The sequence below is a fragment of the Zingiber officinale genome, chromosome 1B (assembly GCF_018446385.1).
Source record: "Zingiber officinale cultivar Zhangliang chromosome 1B, Zo_v1.1, whole genome shotgun sequence".
Taxonomy (NCBI): domain Eukaryota; kingdom Viridiplantae; phylum Streptophyta; class Magnoliopsida; order Zingiberales; family Zingiberaceae; genus Zingiber; species Zingiber officinale.
In genome coordinates this window covers 130,195,648-130,215,948 of record NC_055986.1, presented here as the reverse complement: position 1 = coordinate 130,215,948, position 20,301 = coordinate 130,195,648, and the positions used below count along the sequence as shown (strand labels likewise).

The 20,301-nt window shown below is 34.7% G+C and overlaps 1 protein-coding gene across 1 annotated transcript; it reads left to right on the top strand.

Moving 5' to 3' along the window:
* The first annotated feature begins 104 nt into the window (after positions 1 to 104).
* LOC121979207 (vacuolar protein sorting-associated protein 35B-like) lies at positions 105 to 15,748 on the top strand. The gene is made up of 22 exons (XM_042531155.1): positions 105 to 306; positions 395 to 491; positions 603 to 729; positions 2,106 to 2,291; positions 3,588 to 3,675; positions 3,881 to 3,937; positions 4,050 to 4,139; positions 4,222 to 4,344; positions 7,855 to 7,929; positions 8,000 to 8,059; positions 8,558 to 8,674; positions 9,539 to 9,778; positions 9,848 to 9,910; positions 10,065 to 10,154; positions 12,271 to 12,360; positions 12,819 to 12,908; positions 13,652 to 13,720; positions 13,794 to 13,874; positions 14,008 to 14,115; positions 14,215 to 14,318; positions 15,239 to 15,352; positions 15,438 to 15,748. The coding sequence occupies exons 1-22, from the start codon at positions 202 to 204 to the stop codon at positions 15,652 to 15,654; spliced, it is 2,391 nt and encodes a 796-aa protein (XP_042387089.1). The 5' UTR covers positions 105 to 201; the 3' UTR covers positions 15,655 to 15,748.
* Positions 15,749 to 20,301: the final 4,553 nt, after the last annotated feature.

Here is a 20,301-nt window from a genome sequence, read left to right as displayed (position 1 = left end):
TGCGGTCGGATCGAACCCGGTCCGGTATTACATTTTACGGTTGAATATGGCGTACATGGAATATCAGTAAATTAGAGGGGTGTACATATAATTTAATGGTTGAAATGAAATATCGCAACCTGCGAAGAGGAAGCGAAGGGAGAAAACAGTGCGATCGTCGCAGTATCTCGGAATCGAAGTGGGCGGAGATCCAGCTGCGCGATGATGGCGCCAGACGCGGGAGCGGTGGCGGCGAACGAAGAGAAATGCCTCTCCGATGCTATCGGGCGCCTCCAGCATAACGCCTTCTACATGCACCGCGCTCTGGTCTCATTGCAAACCCCAACGAACCCTAGCCGCTGGGATTAGTTGTTGCGTGCTGAGTCCTTAATCTTCTTTGTGTTTCCTTCTATAGGATTCGAAAAATTTGAAGGATGCGCTCAAGTATGCTGGGGAGATGCTGTCTGAGTTGCGGACTTCTAGTCTGTCGCCGCACAAATACTATGATCTATGTATGTCGATGGCAATAGTTCTTATTTCCATTATTTTTTCGCTTCTCGTTGGATTAACTGATGACTATGAGTGTTTTTTCTCATGGCTTATTGGTTATGGGAATGTGAAAGATATGAGGGCTTTCGATGAGTTGAGAAAGGTGGAGATGTTCTTCACGGAGGAGACTAGGCGAGGCAGCTACGTAGTGACTGATCTGTACGAGCTTGTCCAACATGCCTCAAACATCTTGCCTAGACTGTAAGGACTTATTAACCGATCTCTATTCCATCTGTTCTAAAAATTGAATGTTCGCTTAATCTGATGCATGCAATATCAGTTCGTGAGTTATCTTTTTATTAAATTGCACTTGTGTGTCTGTTTGCGAAATCCTGCTCACTTGATTGGGATTTTTATTTTCCTGTCTAACTTGCTGCTGTTCTGCAGTACACCGTTTTGCAAAATGTATTGCACACTTACGCTTTGTTGCCCAATACTCAACAGGATTTAGGCAAACACTCTAAATTGTGGTAATCCATATTGTTTCTGATACATTACTGCCTGAATCGTTGGGTTTGACTTGTTGACATTGCAGCTTGTAAATTTTATAAGAATTATATTTTTTATGATGCGCTTGGAAGGTATTGGTAGTTTCCTTGGCATAGGATAAAAATCTTTAGCTCATTTATGATAATCATGTTTTCACAAAATCTTCAGGTAATTTTAAACAGGTTATCCATTTACTGTTTTGAGCATCTTACTGTCTTCAATGTGGATTCACTTATGAGGATAATGCAAACAAGGAAAATTAAGTTTTAGAAATTTTAGTTTTTTTTCAGAAGAGTTGGTTCCTATGGAAGTGGTTAAATTGGTAATTATGATGCAAAGAAGGTTTAGTATTTATTTTTAATTTAAAAGGTACAATAGTCTCAGTAGGAGTTTAATTAGGTTGGTGTATTTCCTATTTTTAATTTTGATTTATTTCTTAGTTTGTTAGTGGTGAAGTCAATAAAAGAGGTGTTGTAATCAATGTATTTATCTTTCAATTAATAAAGCTCCTGTTCAATTAATCTGCAAGATCCATTATTCTCTATGTGAGATGGTTATCCCAACGCTTCATTACATAGAATTCTTTGTGAGTCTCGGTTTAAATTGGTGTTGCATCAGAGGATTCACCTTGATTAATCCACAGTTTTTTTTTTCTTTTGCTCCATCTATGGCTGGAGACTGTTTGGATATGGAGCTTGAGGTGTTCAGCCATGGATATGATCATGCTAGCAAGGCTCTGTTTAGTAGTAACCTCAGAGTGTTTTGTCCTATGTATCTAGGTGGCCTTCTACTAGAGCTTCCTTGCTTGTATTTTTCTGGGTGATTAGCACCCGACAGTGGGTTCCTTTCTTGTGTTTTTTTTCTGTGCTTAGACCACTCAAAAATCCTTTTTTTTTAAAAAAAAAATGGAGTATGTTTTTTTTATTAGGTAGTCAAGTTGAAAAGTATCACATTCTTTTCCTTTTCCTCTTCAGTTAGTTATCCACATTTACTCTTCCTCCTGTTTCAATTATTGTAACAATATATGATTGGAGTTTCTTGCATATAACTTATTTGTTTTTTTTGAATATTTGATTGTTTATTGTCAGATATCTACTCTGCACAGTGGGATCTGTATATATCAAATCAAAGGAGGCTCCGGCCAAGGATGTTCTTAAAGACCTAGTGGAAATGTGTCATGCTATACAACATCCAGTTCGTGGGCTGTTCTTAAGGAGCTATCTGTCTCAAATAAGCAAAGATAAGTTACCTGATATCAGTTCAGAATATGAAGGGTACGAGGAATCTTCATTTATGATGCCTATTATAATTTTCAGTTTGAATTCCTGATATTTGGAAGTGTTTGTTTATGCTTCTGCCTTTTCAGATGTCTGGCCTGAATATTCTTATTGTTATTCAGCAAGCATGCTTAACTTTGAAAAACATTAATAAAAGTTGAAAGCTTTTGTACCAGGAATTAACCAATATTATGAAAATCTTAAAGCTGATTCTATCACAAAATAATATTTCACAAGTTGGATTATTTCATATTCATTCCATTTCTCACACATTTTTCTTTCTCACACTATATATGTGAAAATTGACTACGAGACAAAAGAAGGTTTTGCCGTTCAATTTTGTAGATCGATATGCTATGGTCATTCATGACCTGCTGATAGTCTAATTGTTCAGAAACAATTGTTATCCCTTAACCCTCAGACTTTGCTTGATCACTTCATCCCTTTCTTTCGAGGAAGGAGTAATAAGATATATACTGAGGCACGACAGCTGGTCATGTACTTAATGGCTTCTGTAATAGATAACCTGCCAAACCATTCAAGTTCTGGTAACCAAATAGCTAGTTGTTAGAGCATGGTGAAATTAAGTTAATGCTCCTAGTCTCACTAAGTAGATGAGGCAATGGCATTTGTTGTAGATTTCCAATGGTCGACTTTGCCAAAACAGTTGAACTAGGTTTGGTACCTCTAACATATTTAAGAAAAGTGAGGAAGTTAAGTGTGGTTTATGTTTAGAAAGAAATAGCTCTGAATTAGCACAAGTTGACAACCTAATCACCACGTTCACCTTGACAGATATTGTGATATCCTTCCATCTCAGCTGAAAGAGGCATCATTTCTACTAGCTTGAACTATCAGAAATTGACTGTCAATTTCTAACTTTATCGGTTGTTTACATGGATGTTATTAGCACTTTTAAAACTGTTGAGTTATTGTGATAATAATGATTTTGTGTGGCAATCCTTCATCATTCCCTTATTGGAGCAGTCCCATATTCTATTCTCTGATGCATCCATGTATGCAGCCATGATTTTGCAGATCAATCCATGTGCATTAATGTGTCTTTCTTACTATAATTGTACATTCAAAATCATACACAATCGCCTTAGAATGAATGAAAATACAAAGTTATTGCTTGGACAATCTCTAAATTTCAATGTTTTTCTTCTATAGCATTTATAATTTAAGATATCTATATTTCTTTGTTGCACATGTGGTTACTGATCTTCTCAGAATGGTGATTCATATTGCTAGGATGTAGCTCATTTTCTCTCTTGTATTGCCATTTTGTAGGGGTGCTGACACTATTGATGTTGCTATTGAATTTGTACTTCAGAACTTCACTGAGATGAATAAACTCTGGGTCAGAATGCAATATCAGGTTTGTTAAATTTGAATTGTTAGCTATCATATCATGTCTTTGCATGAAATAGACATTGGCACATATTTGTCATAAGCCATAGCTCAGCAGATTTATGTACCACAATGGTAATGGTGGTCATGCAGGTACTTTAGTGATTGTGAATTATTTGATACTGTTAGGTGATCCTGAGTTGAGACTAGGAATCGCACTTTCTGGTCTGCAGGGGCCCATAGGAGAAAAGGAGAAGAGAGCTAAAGGAAGGAGCGAACTTCGTGATCTTGTAATATAATTATCTCGGGATCCGTCAAGTACCATAAAAAATGCTAGTAAAAAAAAAAAATCTTTCCTTGGTCATTTATGGTTTTTTGTATATCTTTGCTCATTCTTTCTAGGTTGGAAAAAATCTTCATGTTCTTAGTCAGCTTGAGGGTGTTGATCTTGATATGTACAAGGATAGTGTTCTTCCTAGGATATTGGAACAGGTTAGAGTTATTACCATGCCAACAGATTCTTAGTATAATCTGTAGCTTTTTCAATGTTTTGACAAGGAAGTAAATTCTGCAGGTTGTGAACTGTAAAGATGAGCTAGCCCAGCATTACTTAATGGATTGTATAATTCAAGTTTTTCCTGATGAATATCATTTGCAGACTCTTGAAACATTATTAAGTGCATTTCCTCAGCTTCAGGTAAGTAACAAGTTCTGGTAAAACTACCTTTTCTTATTCGGTTTTTATTTTTTTGGTTATCTTTTTGATTTTCAGAGTAATAATTTTCTTAAACATAAATAAATAAAATCAATCAAGATTTAGTCTACCATATGAAACATCATCCTGAGTTTGTTAATCGTGATTCTGTTTCTTATGCCCTGCAGCCCAGGCTCATTTGAGATTGGTAGAATTGATAATACAATGAAGAAAATCAAAATGAAGTGAGGAACTGAGGATAAAATCTAAGATAAGCCCTCACGAAGTGAGAATAAAATCCTTATAAGATTTGGATGCCTTAAGGATGCGTACAGTTCGAAATTATGTTCCGTGCCGCTTGGTACGGATGGTTTTTATCGTTCCGCCGGGCAGCCAAAATCAGCACATGAGGCATCCCCGTCTCGAGGAGTCACGGACGCCTCTGGCGGCACCGAAGGAGATGCGGGATGCCTTCGGCGTCGGCGGAGGAGTCGCAGGACGCCTTCGGCGGCGCTGGAAGCGTCCTGCAACGCCTTAGCACCGAAGGCGTCGCGCGAAGCCTTTTGTGGCGCCGAAGGCGTCGTCGGAGGACCCTGCCGGCGTCGTCAGACGACCCTGCCGGCGTCGTCGGACGACCCTGGCGCCGTCAGACGACCTGCTGGCGTCACTGGACGAGTTCGGCGACCCTTCCAGCGACGCTGGGTGAGCGATCATGGTAGATGATCACGGATACACGTTTTTTTTCCGATTAATAATTATTTTATTTAATTAATTTAAACAATTCCTAAGGATATGTGATATTTCGAACAGGCTTTAAACCCTAATTAAATTATCCTAATAAAATATATAAAAAATATATTTAAATAAATTTAATAAATTTTATTAATTAATATTCTGATTTTTTTTTAAAAAATGTTTTAAATTTCATTTTAAATTTTCTAATATTTTTTTATTATTTTCATTATTTTAAATTTCATTTAATATTTTAAAAAATTCTTTAGAAATTCTATAAAAAATTAAAAAAATCTAATAAATAATATTTATATTCTGATTTTTTTATTATTTTATATTTTTTTACTTGATATTTTTTACTATCTAAAATATATATTATTTAATTAATAATTAATTAAATGAATAAATAATTTATATAATTATTATTATATATAAAGTAATATCTTGTATTAATTTCTATACTTATTATTATAATAGATAAATCCATTTTAATTCTAGTTATTGATATATTAATTTTATTTAAATAAAATTATTTTTAATTATTTTTTCTAACAATATTAAATTGTTTAATAATTGAGAACTTATACAAAATCAATATACAACTTATTTTTATATACACCATAAACATATTTATCTTATAATTATTATAAAAAAAAAAGGTAGCTCGATGCACGAAGCTCCCGCTATGCGGGGCCCCGGGGAAGGATTCATTGTACGCAGCCTTACCCTGCTTTTTGTTGCAAGAGGCTGTTTTCAGGATTCGAACCCGTGACCTTTTAGTCACATAGCAACAATTTTACTGTTGTGCCAAGACTCCCCTTCTATCTTATAATTATTATATATAAATAAAAAATATCGAAACTATATCGACACTGCACAATACGATACCGAAACCATATCATTCCGGTCTGAGACCAAAACCTCGGCATGGGTCGAAATTTTAAACCTTGGCGTACGTTATACATTACTTTAGAACAATTTTATAAGACAACCAAGATTGAGACCATCATAATTAAGGGCATTTGCCAATGTATCCTCGAACATCACTTAGGAACTTCTTTATTTGGCATGTACACGCAAAAGGTTGCTCAGGACATTCTGAGAAAGCCTATAGTCTTATTCTAAGATTTTGTTGCCCGTCCTTGAGATGTGATGTAACTAGGATTGTATTACAATGTCACATGTGTCATCAAGGATATCTGTGTCGCCCAGTTCAGCTACTTCAAACTAGCCGCTCTTTTGGCCTCCTCTTTTGTGGTTGAATTTGCATTACTTCACTTTGAGCCTCTTATTTGACCTTATCATCCTTTTATCTGTTATTCCTTTTGTATCCAGCAGATATACACGATATTCTATGCAACAGATCCTTAAGGTTCAGCTTCACAAGATGCTAACTACCCCATTGCTAAGGCTAAGCTCCTCTATGGGGGAGTAGATCAGCATGAAACACATTTGCCCTGCACAACCCTCTCCGTTAATCTGTGAGCTAGCTGCTTCTAGATCCAATAGCCACCAATATTTATTCTTTTTCAATAGTTTCTTCCTTCTCCACACCTCCTTTCTTTAAACCAGGTCACGAAAAGTCTCAATTGGCTCCTTTCAGCAGATAATTGAATTGTGCTATTTATGTTTTCTCCTGGTCCCTTGTGTTTCTACTGCCTTCTGTTCAAGATTCTGTTGTATGTGTTACTTCAAGGTGAGGCCGGCTGAGATATTAACCACTAAGATCTCATGTCGTACATTTTTTTTATTACTCGACTTCATCCTTTCTCCCTTTTGCTCTCTCTTTGTCAATACACTGTGCGGAGGTCAAAAAAATTGTTGTTTGCATGTTGAAATAAGATTGAAAGGATCATTGGTTGCATGCTTTATTAACTCTTTTAAGTTTTGTTTCACCTACATGCGAGTATTATGCTCTTCGTTTCATTATGATCATGTCTTAGTCTTTGTTATCTGCTTTATGTTTTCATTATTTTACTTATGAGAGCTTCTCTGGCTTATGCTGTAAGGTGAACATAGATAATACCTATTCTCTACATTAAATATTATGTACATGAAATTTTACGAGTCATGTGGGCTTAGTCCCACATTAGATGTCTCACAGTTAGTGTCTAAGTTGAGTCTTATATATACCTTGTTAAGGATATTAGGGATAAAGAGTCATGTGGTTTTAATCCCACATTAAATGCCTTAGGGTTAGGGTATAAGTTGAATCTTATAAAATACTTGTGCAGTTTGTGGGTTTTGTCCCACATTAGATATCTTAACCTCTTTGGGTCAGGGTGTAAATTGTGTCTGATATATCTCATATTTAATGCAATAGAATATTTTGTTTCTGTGAACTTAACAAGTAATAATCAAAATTTTCCAATCTTTCAGTAAACAATAAGAAGGGGAGTCTTGCGTAACAATAAAGTTGTTGCTTTGTGACCAAAAGGTCACGGGTTCGAATCCTGGAAATAGTCTCTTGCAAAAAGCAGGGTAAGACTGTGTACAATGGATTCTTCCCCGGGACTCCGCATAAGCAGGGTAAGACTGTGTACAATGGATCCTTCCCCGGGACTCCGCATAGTGGGAGCTTCGTGCACGGGCTGCCCCTTTTTTTTATCAATAAACAATAATTATGTTATTTTGCAAGTTGAAAACAGAGTCTAATCTAACTAGTCTATTTTTATAACCTGTAGAAACCGAATAACTGCATTAAGGTAAACTTTGTTTTCTCTTTTTGTTCATCTCAAGAAATCTGCTGATATTGTACACAATTTCTTAATTCTGATACAGCCAACTGTTGACATCAAAACAGTGCTGTCTCCGCTTATGGATAGGCTATCAAATTATGCTGCATCGAGTACAGAAGTGAGTTTTCAACTTATTGTTATTCCAGCAAAATGTTTAGGATGTCTTTTCTCACTTTTTTAGGCTGTAGGTACTACCAGAATTCTTGAAAGCTGAAGCTTTTTCTAAATTGAGCAATGCTGTTGGGAAGGTAACCTCTAATTAATGCTAGTCCTGACACTATGTCATGCTATGCTAGCACATATAGGATTTCAATTTACAGACTATATATTTCCATTAGTTATGTTGGTGAATAGTTTATTGGTGCCTTCTATTTTGTTTTTTTGTCTTATTTGATCAAAGTATCTTTTAAACAACTCCTCCTAGTACAAGCTCTATTTACATCTGTGCCTCATAAACTAACATGTTATATGCAATTAGCTAAATATTATGGGGTGTGTTTCTGGAAATAAAATCATGCTACAGAGAGAATCATATAGTACACGTTGCTACTGGTAACTGCATGTAGTGTACCATTCTTTTATCAAAATAAGGAAGATTTTAGATTTCTAGAATCATTCTGAACCATTGTACTTCTTCCATGCTATAGTCATTCTTGAGATAGACTTTAGTAAATTTGTTTATGCATTTGGGACATGGAATTAATAGTCCATTCTTTTAGACTTTGATTCTTGCTTTACCTTTGCAGGTGATAGAAGCACAGGTTGACATGCCCATCTTTGGAGCAGTAACACTATACGTGTCCCTTCTTACATTTACTCTTCGCATACATCCTGATCGACTTGATTATGTAGATCAAATCCTGGTATGTTCTATCTATTGGAACTAAGATTGTGATTTGCAAGTCATATTTGTGGTGAGTCAAAGTGTTTAAAATCTCGAGCCATTTCTCTTGATACAACGAAACATCTCGTTCCGCCCACGGACCGACACCGGCACAAGCACGCCTCCGGTGCTGGTGTGCTTCTACGCGTCGAGTGGGCTCGGCGATGCGTCGAGTGGGCCCAGTGACGCGTCCGAATGCATTTAATTAAATAGCTTAGGTTAATAATTTTAATCAACTCCTAACTATATTGGGACAGTTAAGTAGGCTTAATTAAAGCCTAATAAAATTATAATTTAATATATATATATATATATATATATATATATAATATTTTATATTTAAATATTTATAGTAATTATTTTATTTTTAGTTAATATATTTTATATTAAAAAATTTCTGAAACTATATTGGTATGATACAGTACCGAAACTATTGTTCCAGTTCGTGACTAAAACCTTGGCACAACTTTTGATTTTAAAACATGAGTCACTATGTTTGGGATATGAGTTCACTTTTTTGCAACTCTTGGTCTTCTGATATTCATTATTGATCAATGGTTTTGTAATATCAAGACTACAACGGTCTTTATTTCCTTGAAAAATTATTTTGTCTTCAGATATTTTCTTTTGTGTCCTAAATTCACAAATTTTGGAGTATCTTCAGCTTTATGTAATTTTGTAAACAAATGGTGAAAATTTTAGAAGGGCTTAAAATGCTTGCTAATTGTCTAACAAGTGATGAACCAATTCTGTTTCAGCTTCAATGTGCATGTGGATTGTTCCTTTCATATCTTGTACTCATGTGAAGGATTTTGCTGATAGATACCATGCTGATTGACAACAGGGAGCATGTGTACTGCGACTCTCAGGGATTGCAAAACTTGAGGATAGCAAAGCAACTAAGCAGCTTGTTGCACTTTTGAGTGCTCCATTAGAAAAGTATAAAGATATTTCTACTGCATTAGATCTACCTAACTATTTGCTAGTCATGGATCATTTGGATACTGCAACAAAAAAGGTCATGGCTATGATAATCATCCAAAACATGATGAAGAACACAGCCTGCATCTCAGCAGCTGATAAAGTATGTCTCATCCTGTCTTTATTTGCAATGTAAAACGGTCTCTTGAACTCAAACTGTCTTTGTTTTTAGGTTGAGTCTCTGTTTGAATTAATAAAAGGGCTTGTAAAGGATCTTGATGGCAGTGAAGATGAGGTAAGATTCCAGTTTTTCAATAATACTTTGTAACATGTGTGAAATTTGGGCATGATTGGAAGTCTATTTTCATTTACCTCATTTCAAGTATATAATCTTTGCTGTGGACTAAACTTGTGACCTACTAAAGATTGACTTATCTTTCTGCTGGTAGCTTGATGAAGATGACTTTGAAGAGGAACAGAATTCTGTTGCTCGTCTCATTCATAACTTGTACTGCAATGATGCCAAGGAAATGTTCGAGGTATCTAAATTTGTTTTCCTTTTTTTTTTTAAATAATTGCAGTTTCATATTATTGATTTTTTTTATCAGATCATGATCCGTAAGCATGGCGTAACTGACAACTTGATGTAATCTATATCTTTTAAATTCTAGTTCTGCTATCCTCTCTGCTAATATAATAGCAAGTTACATACATGCAATTCCCATGTCTCTGATATTTGATGTGCTTTCCTTTCCATGGAGATAGTTGATATCCTGAAAGAGTGGAGTCTTTTTCCGGTCCATTTTTGTGGTTGGAATACCTTTGATTCTTTTCTTCTTTTGAAAAATAACCAAGTGATCTCTTGGATTATTAAACGGCTACAAAGGAATTTAGCTAGGCACTTAAAAAGCTAACCTATATGGGCTTAACTTCAACACTTTTTTGTCTTTCTTTAACTCTGGTAACTTGTACCACTCTAATTGATATGGCTAAGAAAAGATGATCCATGCCTGTTCATTCATATTTCCTGTCCAATTTACCATGGTCCCCCTTCTATTTTACTACCCAAGTACTAATATATCTCTTTTAGGTGCATCAGCTGGAGTGTTGTACAGTAGTGTTAGCAACTTACCTTTTTTACTGAGTGGATAAGCAACAAAAAGATAAGCAACAAAAAGGAGTTTGTGATGCCCTTTTCATTTTAATTGGAAGGTGATATTTTGGGAGTTGGGGCTAGTGGTAAATGTGAGTAGACAGATACAAATCATCTTTGCAAAAGTCTCATGGTTAGGATCTGCTAGAATGATTTCAGAAATCACACCAAAATTGATTATGTTAATGTATTATGGTGGACTGTCCCTATCTGTCTGTGCACGGCACAATACCCTCTGTAGGAAACTAGTCAGCAACACAGTATTTGCAGATGATAACTCAACCTTTTAAACAATCTTTCATCTGTATTCTTATGAAGATGCAGGAAATAGTATGTGTTTTATCAATTAGAATGTGTTATTTAGTGCACGTGATTACCAATTTCAGAATAGCTAATTTTGTTGGAACAAATTGATGGTGTGCAAATTCAGAGCTTTGCATGGCTTGTAAGCTAGATTCTTGTTTTATATTGTTCTATTTTTCATGCTTCTCAAGTTAAAATGTATGTACCTTTTCCAGTTGCTATCTTATATAGCAGTAGTTTTTGTTGACAGAAGAGATCTGAACAGCAGAAGTATGCATTGTAATTTTAATTCTACTTGGTTATACGATTAAAGTGATCTTTACTAAAGCTTTCCTTTTAAATTGACTACATCTAATCACTGCTTGTGATCGTAGAAGTCAAAATCCATTATGCACTATGCCTTCTTGTTTTATTTTCTCATAATGTGGAACTCCAGCTTTTACTAGATCTTAGTTTTGTTTTAATTAATGTTGTCTGAGGTTTATCTGCTATTTCAGAAGAAATTGACTGGTCCTTAACCTTTAATTTTATTTATTGATAACTTTTGATTGCAAATTTTCCTTTGTGGATGATTGGAAATAATTGGTATATTCATTCAAAATTAATTTATTCTCGTACATAGCAAGGTCTGTGTATTAGGATTTTGATACTAATGAAATATTAGGCCCGAGAAGTTACTTGGATTGTAGATACTGGCAAATCTATTAGTGTGCACGTTTGTTCCAAGTACTTTGGGTTGACTACATAGGCACTATTCCTCTATCGAGCTCAATGCAAAGCTATATCATTAGTAATATTTAAAATTTAAAATCATATCATTTTAACCATGTGTGTTTCCTGTACTTTGATAATAAAAAAAATAAAAAATTTGTGGTAGAAAGTTTACTAGAATTTGGAAAACTATATGTTGAAGCCTGATGCTTGATGGGAACAGGTAAAAAGTTGCATGAATATCTGAATCTAACGTAGCCTACACATAGGTAAGGGGTCTCAAATAATATGGTGTTACTGAACTAAATAGTTTTTCAGATTGGAATAATATGCAGTACTTGATGGTTCTATTGAATTTTATTCGACTAATGAATTTTATTTGTCTATTAGGCAACTTTCTTTCCTTACTCTAGCTGCCACTTGATAATTTGCTTGCTTCTATTTTTGTTTTTTAAAACCCTTAAACATTACTACTGAATTTCTTGCAGATAATATTGACTGTGAAGAAGCATGTTCTCCTTGGAGGTCCTAAACGCTTTTCTTTCACTGTACCTCCCCTAGTTTTTTCTTCCCTCAAGGTTTACCTTCCATACATCTCACCTTACCATTTTGGTAACAGTTTATTTGTATAGCAGGTTCTCTTTAGTTATGGACTATCAGCCTGGTCATGGTATAGTTAAATAATCATGATGTGTTGGTCACTTTGGCATGCTCTGTTATGTTGCGATTTAGCACATGGTCCATTTGACCATAATGAGGATAGCTGAGGTATGCCTGAGGCTCATGTCATGCGGATGGCATGCCTAAATGTTCTCTGATGTCTGCTTAATTTCACCTGTTGCTTGGGGACCATGTCAAATCAAGCTGACTGGCATATTCCTTGTTAGGCAATTGTTACTTAATAGTTTTAAGTTTTAACTTGGAGGAACTTCATGTTAAAGCCTACAACTTTATTAACTTCCTCTATTGGCTAATAGCCTAGTATAACCTTTCCGCCTGTATCCTTAAACTGATTCTGTTGGATCCTGGTCTGCAGTTGCTTAGACGCTTGCAATGTCCTGATGGAGATGTAAATGGAGACGACATCTCTGATACACAAAAGAAAATATTCCAGCTCTTGCATCAGGTTGTACTTGTGATTCCTAGATTATTTTGATTAATATTGTAATAATTGATTGCCTTTAGCATTTACCATGTAGCCAAAATCTTAGCTTGTCTTTCATACTTCTTAATGATGCTTATATATTTAACTGATTGTATAAATTGGAGCAAGTAATTAGCTAAAAGATTGTTGAAGTCTTAAAGATGGCTGCAAATTCTGACCCAATATTTTCCCACAACATTTGTATTAGTGATAGTAATTAATTATAACCTAGTTACTGAGATATCTTCTTAAACAGATCCAAAGTTTTCTCAGTGGACACTTTTTTTTCCCTAAATACATATACCAAGGACCCCTTTCTAAAAGATAGCATATTCAACTTGACAAAATTTTCTAAAGTTTATTAGAACATGTTATATGGCAAAATAAAAATGTCAAACAGCTTCTTTGTCAAATGTTCAAGGCTACTTTGGCATCAAACAATAGCTATCCATCTTTTATGCTTGACAAACATCCTAAGATCCTTGCTTGGCAATAATTCAACACAATTTAGTTAGAATGGATCATTTATCTTTAGTGTAGATTTCTTTTTTGGCATTGCATTTAATAATTATTATCATCAAGCATTTTGATTGTAAGGCATGACAAAGATTAGCAGTTCAGGCATGGTAACTAGTAACATTTGATCTGTTTGCTTCTTTGTATTTGTTTAATTCTGAAGTATTTTTTGTAACCATCCATTCCATTCTCTATGCATCTATTTTCAGATTATTGAGGCCTTGTTGTCTGTTCCTTCACCAGAACTTGCTTTAAGATTATACTTGCAATGCGCTGAGGTTTGTTAGTTAACTACATGTTTTTGCATTTGTAAGTGCTTGTGATGAATCTGTGACCACTTTTCTGTTTCAGGCTGCTAGCCAGTGTGGTTTTGAACCAGTTTCTTATGAATTCCTTACACAAGCATTTATATTATATGAAGAAGAGGTTGCAGTAAGTGAATCACTCATCCTTTTGGAGTATAATAAACTCTTAATTGTTGTACTATTCGGATAATAGGTTTCAAGTATTCGTTATCTGAGCTTCCTCAGTTTCTTATTTCTTAATCATTTAATCCTTTGAGCAGGACTCAAAAGCACAGGTGACCGCGATACACTTGATTATTGGAACACTGCAGCGCATGAATGTATTTGGAATAGAGAACAGAGATACTCTTACACATAAAGCCACTGGGGTATACTAGTACTATATGAACATGCATGCAAAATATATCTATATCTGCTATTTGGCATTATGACACTTATCAAATTAATAAATATTCCTTGTTCTACAGTATTCTGCAAAACTTTTGAAAAAGCCTGATCAGTGCAGAGCAGTTTATGCTTGTGCACATCTGTTTTGGGCTACCTACCAAGACGGCATTCAAGATGGAGAAAGGTGCTCAGCATTTGTTTACTGCTTTTCTTGCCAAATTACTATAATCATGAACTATCTGTAGAGAAGCTGCATTATTTGTCTTTCTAAATTGCTAAAGCTCCTTTACCTTGATGTTTTTATATTCCTTGCCTCACACGCATTCCTAATTCATATTGTCATTTCCATATGGAATATTACAATGTTGATAAAGAAATATATTTGTACTGTCTTCGGGTATGTTTACTTGGGCAGAAGGGGATGTGTGTTGGGAGAAGTTGAAGGAAAATTTTGTTTACTTGAAAGGAACAAAGAAGAGGGAAGGAAAATGATGTTTCTTTCCCTTGAAATTGTTTTTCCAAAAGTGGATGGATGAGGAGAGAGACGTGAGATAACCAAAGAGATGAACAAGCTTTGTTATAATTCCGTTCCACTATAATGTCCTTAATTAATCCTCAACTTTGCTGTGAGTTTTCCCCATTTCAACTGAGAGTGCAGCAACTCGATAAGAGTGGTGTTTTTTATCTTCGTTGGTGTCTTCCTTTCAAGCCCTAACACAATCACCAAGACTGGCATCTTGTGGTTGAAAGAATGGGATAGGAAGGTGAGGAGATGGGCGGGTCTGTCAGCTGGCCCTGTTCGTGCAATTGATGGACAGGGGTAAAGGCCATAGTTGTTACCGGTGACGGCAATGTGCCCAATGACTAAAGCTACCTCTCCTTTTCCAGCTCCTTCCGACCACTTCCCATCCCAGTTTAATGCATCGGCTTATTTCTTTTCTTCTCCTGTCCCTATCCCTCCCTTCGACTCCCTTCTTGTTCCACCAAGTAAATATCGCATTACCCAAGTAATACATTAGTTTGATTCTCATCATGACGAGTAATGCTATTGTTACAATATTTGCACATCGAATGTTCATGACCTGATTGATTGTCTTGTTCCAGGGTCCTCCTCTGTTTGAAGCGCGCTTTGCGGATTGCCAACGCTACCCAGCAGATGGTGCATGCTACCAGGGGTAACAATGAACACGTGGCACTATTCGTTGAAATATTGAACAAGTAAACAACAATTTATGATATATATTTTAAACTTTACTGCAGCTAACGTGAACTTAATGTTTGGCCATTTCTTATATTTTCTCAGGTACCTATACTTCTTCGATAAAGGAATTCCTCAAATAACAAACTCGATAATTCAGGATCTAATTGAACTTGTCAGGACTGAACTGAAAAATGACAACGAAAAAACAGACCCATCTGGATCTGCTGAAGCCTTCTTCTCCAGCACACTTCGATACATTGAGTTCCAGAAGCAGAAAGGTGGAAACATCAGCGAAAATTTTAAACAACTCGAAATTTAACTGTTCATGATCTGGAGTTGGACAAAACACAATTTTATTTCCCCGATTTTAATACAATGAGGCTTTGTATCATATCAGGATTTCCACTCTTCCATTTGCTTTTTCTTGGTGGTAAAATGGCAATAACACACTGTACAGAAGCAATATTTTAAAAATTGCTTTAGTTCAAATATTGTTTCTATAGTTCTTGAGCTCCCCGTTTATAAAAATTTCGGAAGAACCAGTTACAGCCTGAACTATGATCTAACTATGCAGTCTGTTCCTTTCATATATCGTATATGAATTTTGTTATCCGGTACACCTCACGCCGACCACACCCATCATATTTTTTCAATTTAAAAAAAAAATATTTTTTTTCAATTTAAAAAAAAAAATCAATATTTTTTTCCTCGGTGTGGCTCATGATTGCCTGCTCATATTATTAAACAAATTCAGCTGCTTGCAAAAATGTTCCAAGTGTTGATAGGGATGTTAATGGGTTCTAGGCAACAGAATAGAAATAAGTATTATTTAGTTTGGTTTATGAATCGGTTGATATGCTATAAATAATAAGTAAGGATAGTTTTCATATGTCAAAAATATTTTTACTTAAAATATTTTGTTAATCTTGTCTATCTTGCTTTCAAGATCTATTATGTTTGTCTTAGTCTCGATTGAACTGCATTATCATTAATTCTTTTTCTTGATTATTAGTCACAAAAATGAAAATGGAAAATATTATTGTTTTTAATTAAAATATAAATCAAAGAACCTCCAGCAATTTAACAAAGGGTGCATATAGATATCTGAATTTACCAAAAAGCACACTCTACTTTGATATTTACCAAAGAACACACCATTTTAAAAGCATTTCCTATTTTATCCTCCTGACAATTTGACTTTTTTACCTTTTTCTTTTCTCCACTATTTTTCTATCTCTTCTCTCATCTCTTTTTTGCAGAACATATGAATAATATTAGTTAATCTTTTAATAACATTTTAATACATTTGAAGAAACAAAAATAAACAATGAATAGCATATTTAAACTCTTTGTAATTTCAGAAATCCACTGGAACTAAAATGAGTGTAATCGGAGCTCTCTAGGTCGATCAGTGGGTTTCAGTCAAAACTCACTGATGGACCTAGAGAACTCCGATTACATCCATTTCAGTTTCTATGGATTTCTGAAATTGCAAAGAGTTCAAATATGGTGTCCATTATTTATTTTGGCTTTTCATAGACGTTAACATGCAAAATCAAAGAATCAGTAAAAAAGCCCACGTTGGGCCTGATATGACTCCATATCAAGCCCAACATGGGTTGTTTTTGTCGATTCTTTGATTTTATGTATAAACATCTATAAAAAGTTGAAATAAATAATAAACATCATATTTGAACTCCTTGCAACATCAGAAATCCATAGGAACTGAAATGGGTGACCTAAAGAGCTCCGATTGCACCCATTTCAGTTCCTATGGATTTCTGATGTTGCAAGGAGTTCAAATATGGTGTTTATTATTTATTTCAACTTTTTATAGATGTTAATACATAAATTAAAGAATCGGCAAAAAAACTCATGTTGGACCTGATATCATTCCATATCAGGCCCAACGTGGGCCTGATATAGAAGCATATCAGGCCAAACTTGGACCTGATATGAAAGCATATCAGGTCCAACAGGGCTCTCAGTGATTCTCCAATACATTCTTTGCCTGAATCTATGCCTAGATCAAGAAATTATTCCTCTCTATTTCGGTTGCACAATTCCATTTCTCGTGTGTTTCCTTACAAAAAGTATTAATTCGGAATGTTGAGTTGCAACAAATGGATCAGTAGGTGATGAATGGGAATGCTCCTCCGTAGTGAAAACTGCATGATGAATGGAATTTTGCATGACTAAATCAAGCCTGGTTGGACTTTGAGGTTGTGAATAACTTATTCAATTGATCAGGTTGGAGCTGTGTCCCTATCCCAATTGATCTCCCTTCAGTCTAGTATAACATTCATTATCACTATCTCAAATGGAGTTACTATAAGTTTACGTATTCAGTATTATGCATGTAACTATTACTGATTCAAGGATACATACAAATCAAAGAAATGCAACATATGTATTAAAATAATTCCATATCAGGTTCAACATGGGTTTTTTTTTACGATTCTTTGATTTTATGTATAAACATCTATAAAAAGTCAAAATAAATAATGAACACCATATTTGAACTCCTTGCAACATCAGAAATCCATAGGAACTGAAATGGGTGCAATCGGAGCTCTCTAGGTCCATCAGTGGGTTTCAGTCAAAACCTACTGATGGACCTAGAGAGCTCCTATTGCATACATTTCAGTTTCTATGGATTTCTGTTGCTGCAAGGAGTTTAAATATAGTGTTTATTATTTATTTTGACTTTTTATAGATGTTTATACGTAAAATCAAAGAATTAGTAAAAATATCCACTTGGGCCTGATATGGAATCATATCGGACCCAACGTGGGCCTGATCAAGCCCAACATGGGATGTTTTTGACGATTCTTTGATTTTATGTATAAACATTTATAAAAAGTCAAAATAAATAATAAACACTATATTTGACCTCCTTGCAACATTATAAATCCATAGGAACTGAAATGGGTGCAATCGAAGCTCTCTAGGTCCATTAGTGGATTTTGACCGAAACCCACTGATGGACCTAGAGAGCTCCGATTGCACTCATTTCAGTTCCTATGGATTTCTGATGTTGCAAGGAGTTCAAATATGGTGTTCATTATTTATTTTGGCTTTTTATAGATGTTTATATATAAAATCAAAGAATCGTCAAAAACAACCCATGTTGGGCCTGATATGGAGTCATATCAGACCCATGTTGGGCCTGATATGGAATAATATTAGGCCCACATTGGGCCTGATATGATTCCATATCAGGCCCAACGTGATTTTTTTTGACGATTTTTTGATTTTGTATGTTAACATCTATGAAAAGTCAAAATAAATAATGGGCATTATATTTGAACTCCTTGCAATTTCAGAAATCCATAGAAATTGAAATGGATGTAATCGGAGCTCTCTAGGTCCATTAGTGGATTTTGACCGAAATCCACTAATCGACCTAAAGAGCTCCGATTATACTCATTTTAGTTCCGGTGGATTTCTGAAATTGCAAGGAGTTCAAATATGCTATTCATTATTTATTTTTGTTTCTTCAAATGTATTAAAATGTTATTAAAAGATTAACTAATATTATTCATATATTCTGCAAAAAAAAAAATGAGAGAGAAGAAAGAGAAAAATAGTGGAGAAAAGAAAAAGATAAACAAGTCAAATTATCATGAGGATAAAATAAAAAATATTTTTAAAAATATATGTTCTTTGATAAATATCAAAGTAGAATATATTTTATTTTGATAAATTTAAATCTTTCCGTGCGTCCTTGTTAAATTGCCGAAGACCTCGCTTATTTGGAATTACCTTTTTTTTCTTCACTAGAAGACGCCTACGAAGGATATAAGAAATGCAAGAATCAACTTAACTGGTTCACCTCGTTATCACTAACCGGCCGTGTCACCCTTTCTCACGACAATTCACGTGCTTTCTTCTTTCTTGGAGCTCGCACAAGTCACAAATCTACGTGCCTCGCACCTTTCAATATTTAATCTAATCAAATCAGATTTAACTCTTTTGGCCATCTGCAATGTCCCTTTTTTAGTTGCCCCCAGATAGTGCAAGCGGAATTTACACGAATAATTATTCCAATGTGTTAAAATTAATTTTTAATAGATATAAAATATCTTATTATCTTATCTTTTTCATGTAGAGTCGTTATACAAATATTTACCGTGATTTAATCACTTTTAAAAAGTGTTGCACTGTCGTGAAGGAAACCACTAAAATGACAACCTCATTTTTTTTAGTTGAATTAATAAAAAAAATAGTTTACTAGAAGTTTTGTTATATTTTGAATACAAACTAAATTAAGATTGCCAATTTTAAAAAATAAAATAAAATCATTAAAATGGTGTCCGCCCATCCCATCCCATCCCATAAAATAGAATTTAAATATATATCCTTATTTAAATCTTGTTCAAGTAATTTTTAAGAAAATCATCTTTTTATTTTATTTTATTTTATTGAGAAGTATCATCTTCACATCTCTATTTCTAAACAAGCTCCTTTAGTAGTATCGGTAGAAATCCATAACATTAAAATAGCAAGTCAAAAACAAACTCAGCCATCCAAGATTAGTTGGAAGAGTGAAGTTTATGTTTGATATTGAAATAAATTCCAAAATGGATAACTATGTTAAATCATACTAAAAATAGTCGAAATATCTAATATATTAATCATATAAAATTAAACATAATATTTGATAAGGGGTATCCTACTTAAACTCTAATGACCAAAGTGGAAGTGGATTGGTCCGTGGAGACAAAAGTTTAAGTTTTTCAATTTCCTTTAATTAGGAAGTGCACGCCAAAGGATTAACTTAAGTAAGCATTTAATTTTCTTTGCCACCGTATCTTCCTATTTGTCGCCACTGTGCGATTTCCACCTTCTTTGTGCATTGCAAATTAAGTTTTTGCATTGTCCGCGCCCCTCTCACTATCATCGCTCTACCGTTCTTAAATGCGGCAAAGAAAAGGGATGGGCCAAAGGGAATGAGATCCTTTGG

What these genes read in the sequence shown, in the direction of transcription:
- LOC121979207 (XM_042531155.1), top strand. Translation starts at nt 202, where the DNA reads ATGATGGCGCCAGACGCGGGAGCGGTGGCGGCGAACGAAGAGAAATGC. An exon ending in TATTCCAGCTCTTGCATCAG is followed by an intron (nt 12,909 to 13,651) that starts GTTGTACTTGTG and finishes ATCTATTTTCAG; the next exon opens with ATTATTGAGGCCTTGTTGTC. An exon ending in GGCATTCAAGATGGAGAAAG is followed by an intron (nt 14,319 to 15,238) that starts GTGCTCAGCATT and finishes GTCTTGTTCCAG; the next exon opens with GGTCCTCCTCTGTTTGAAGC.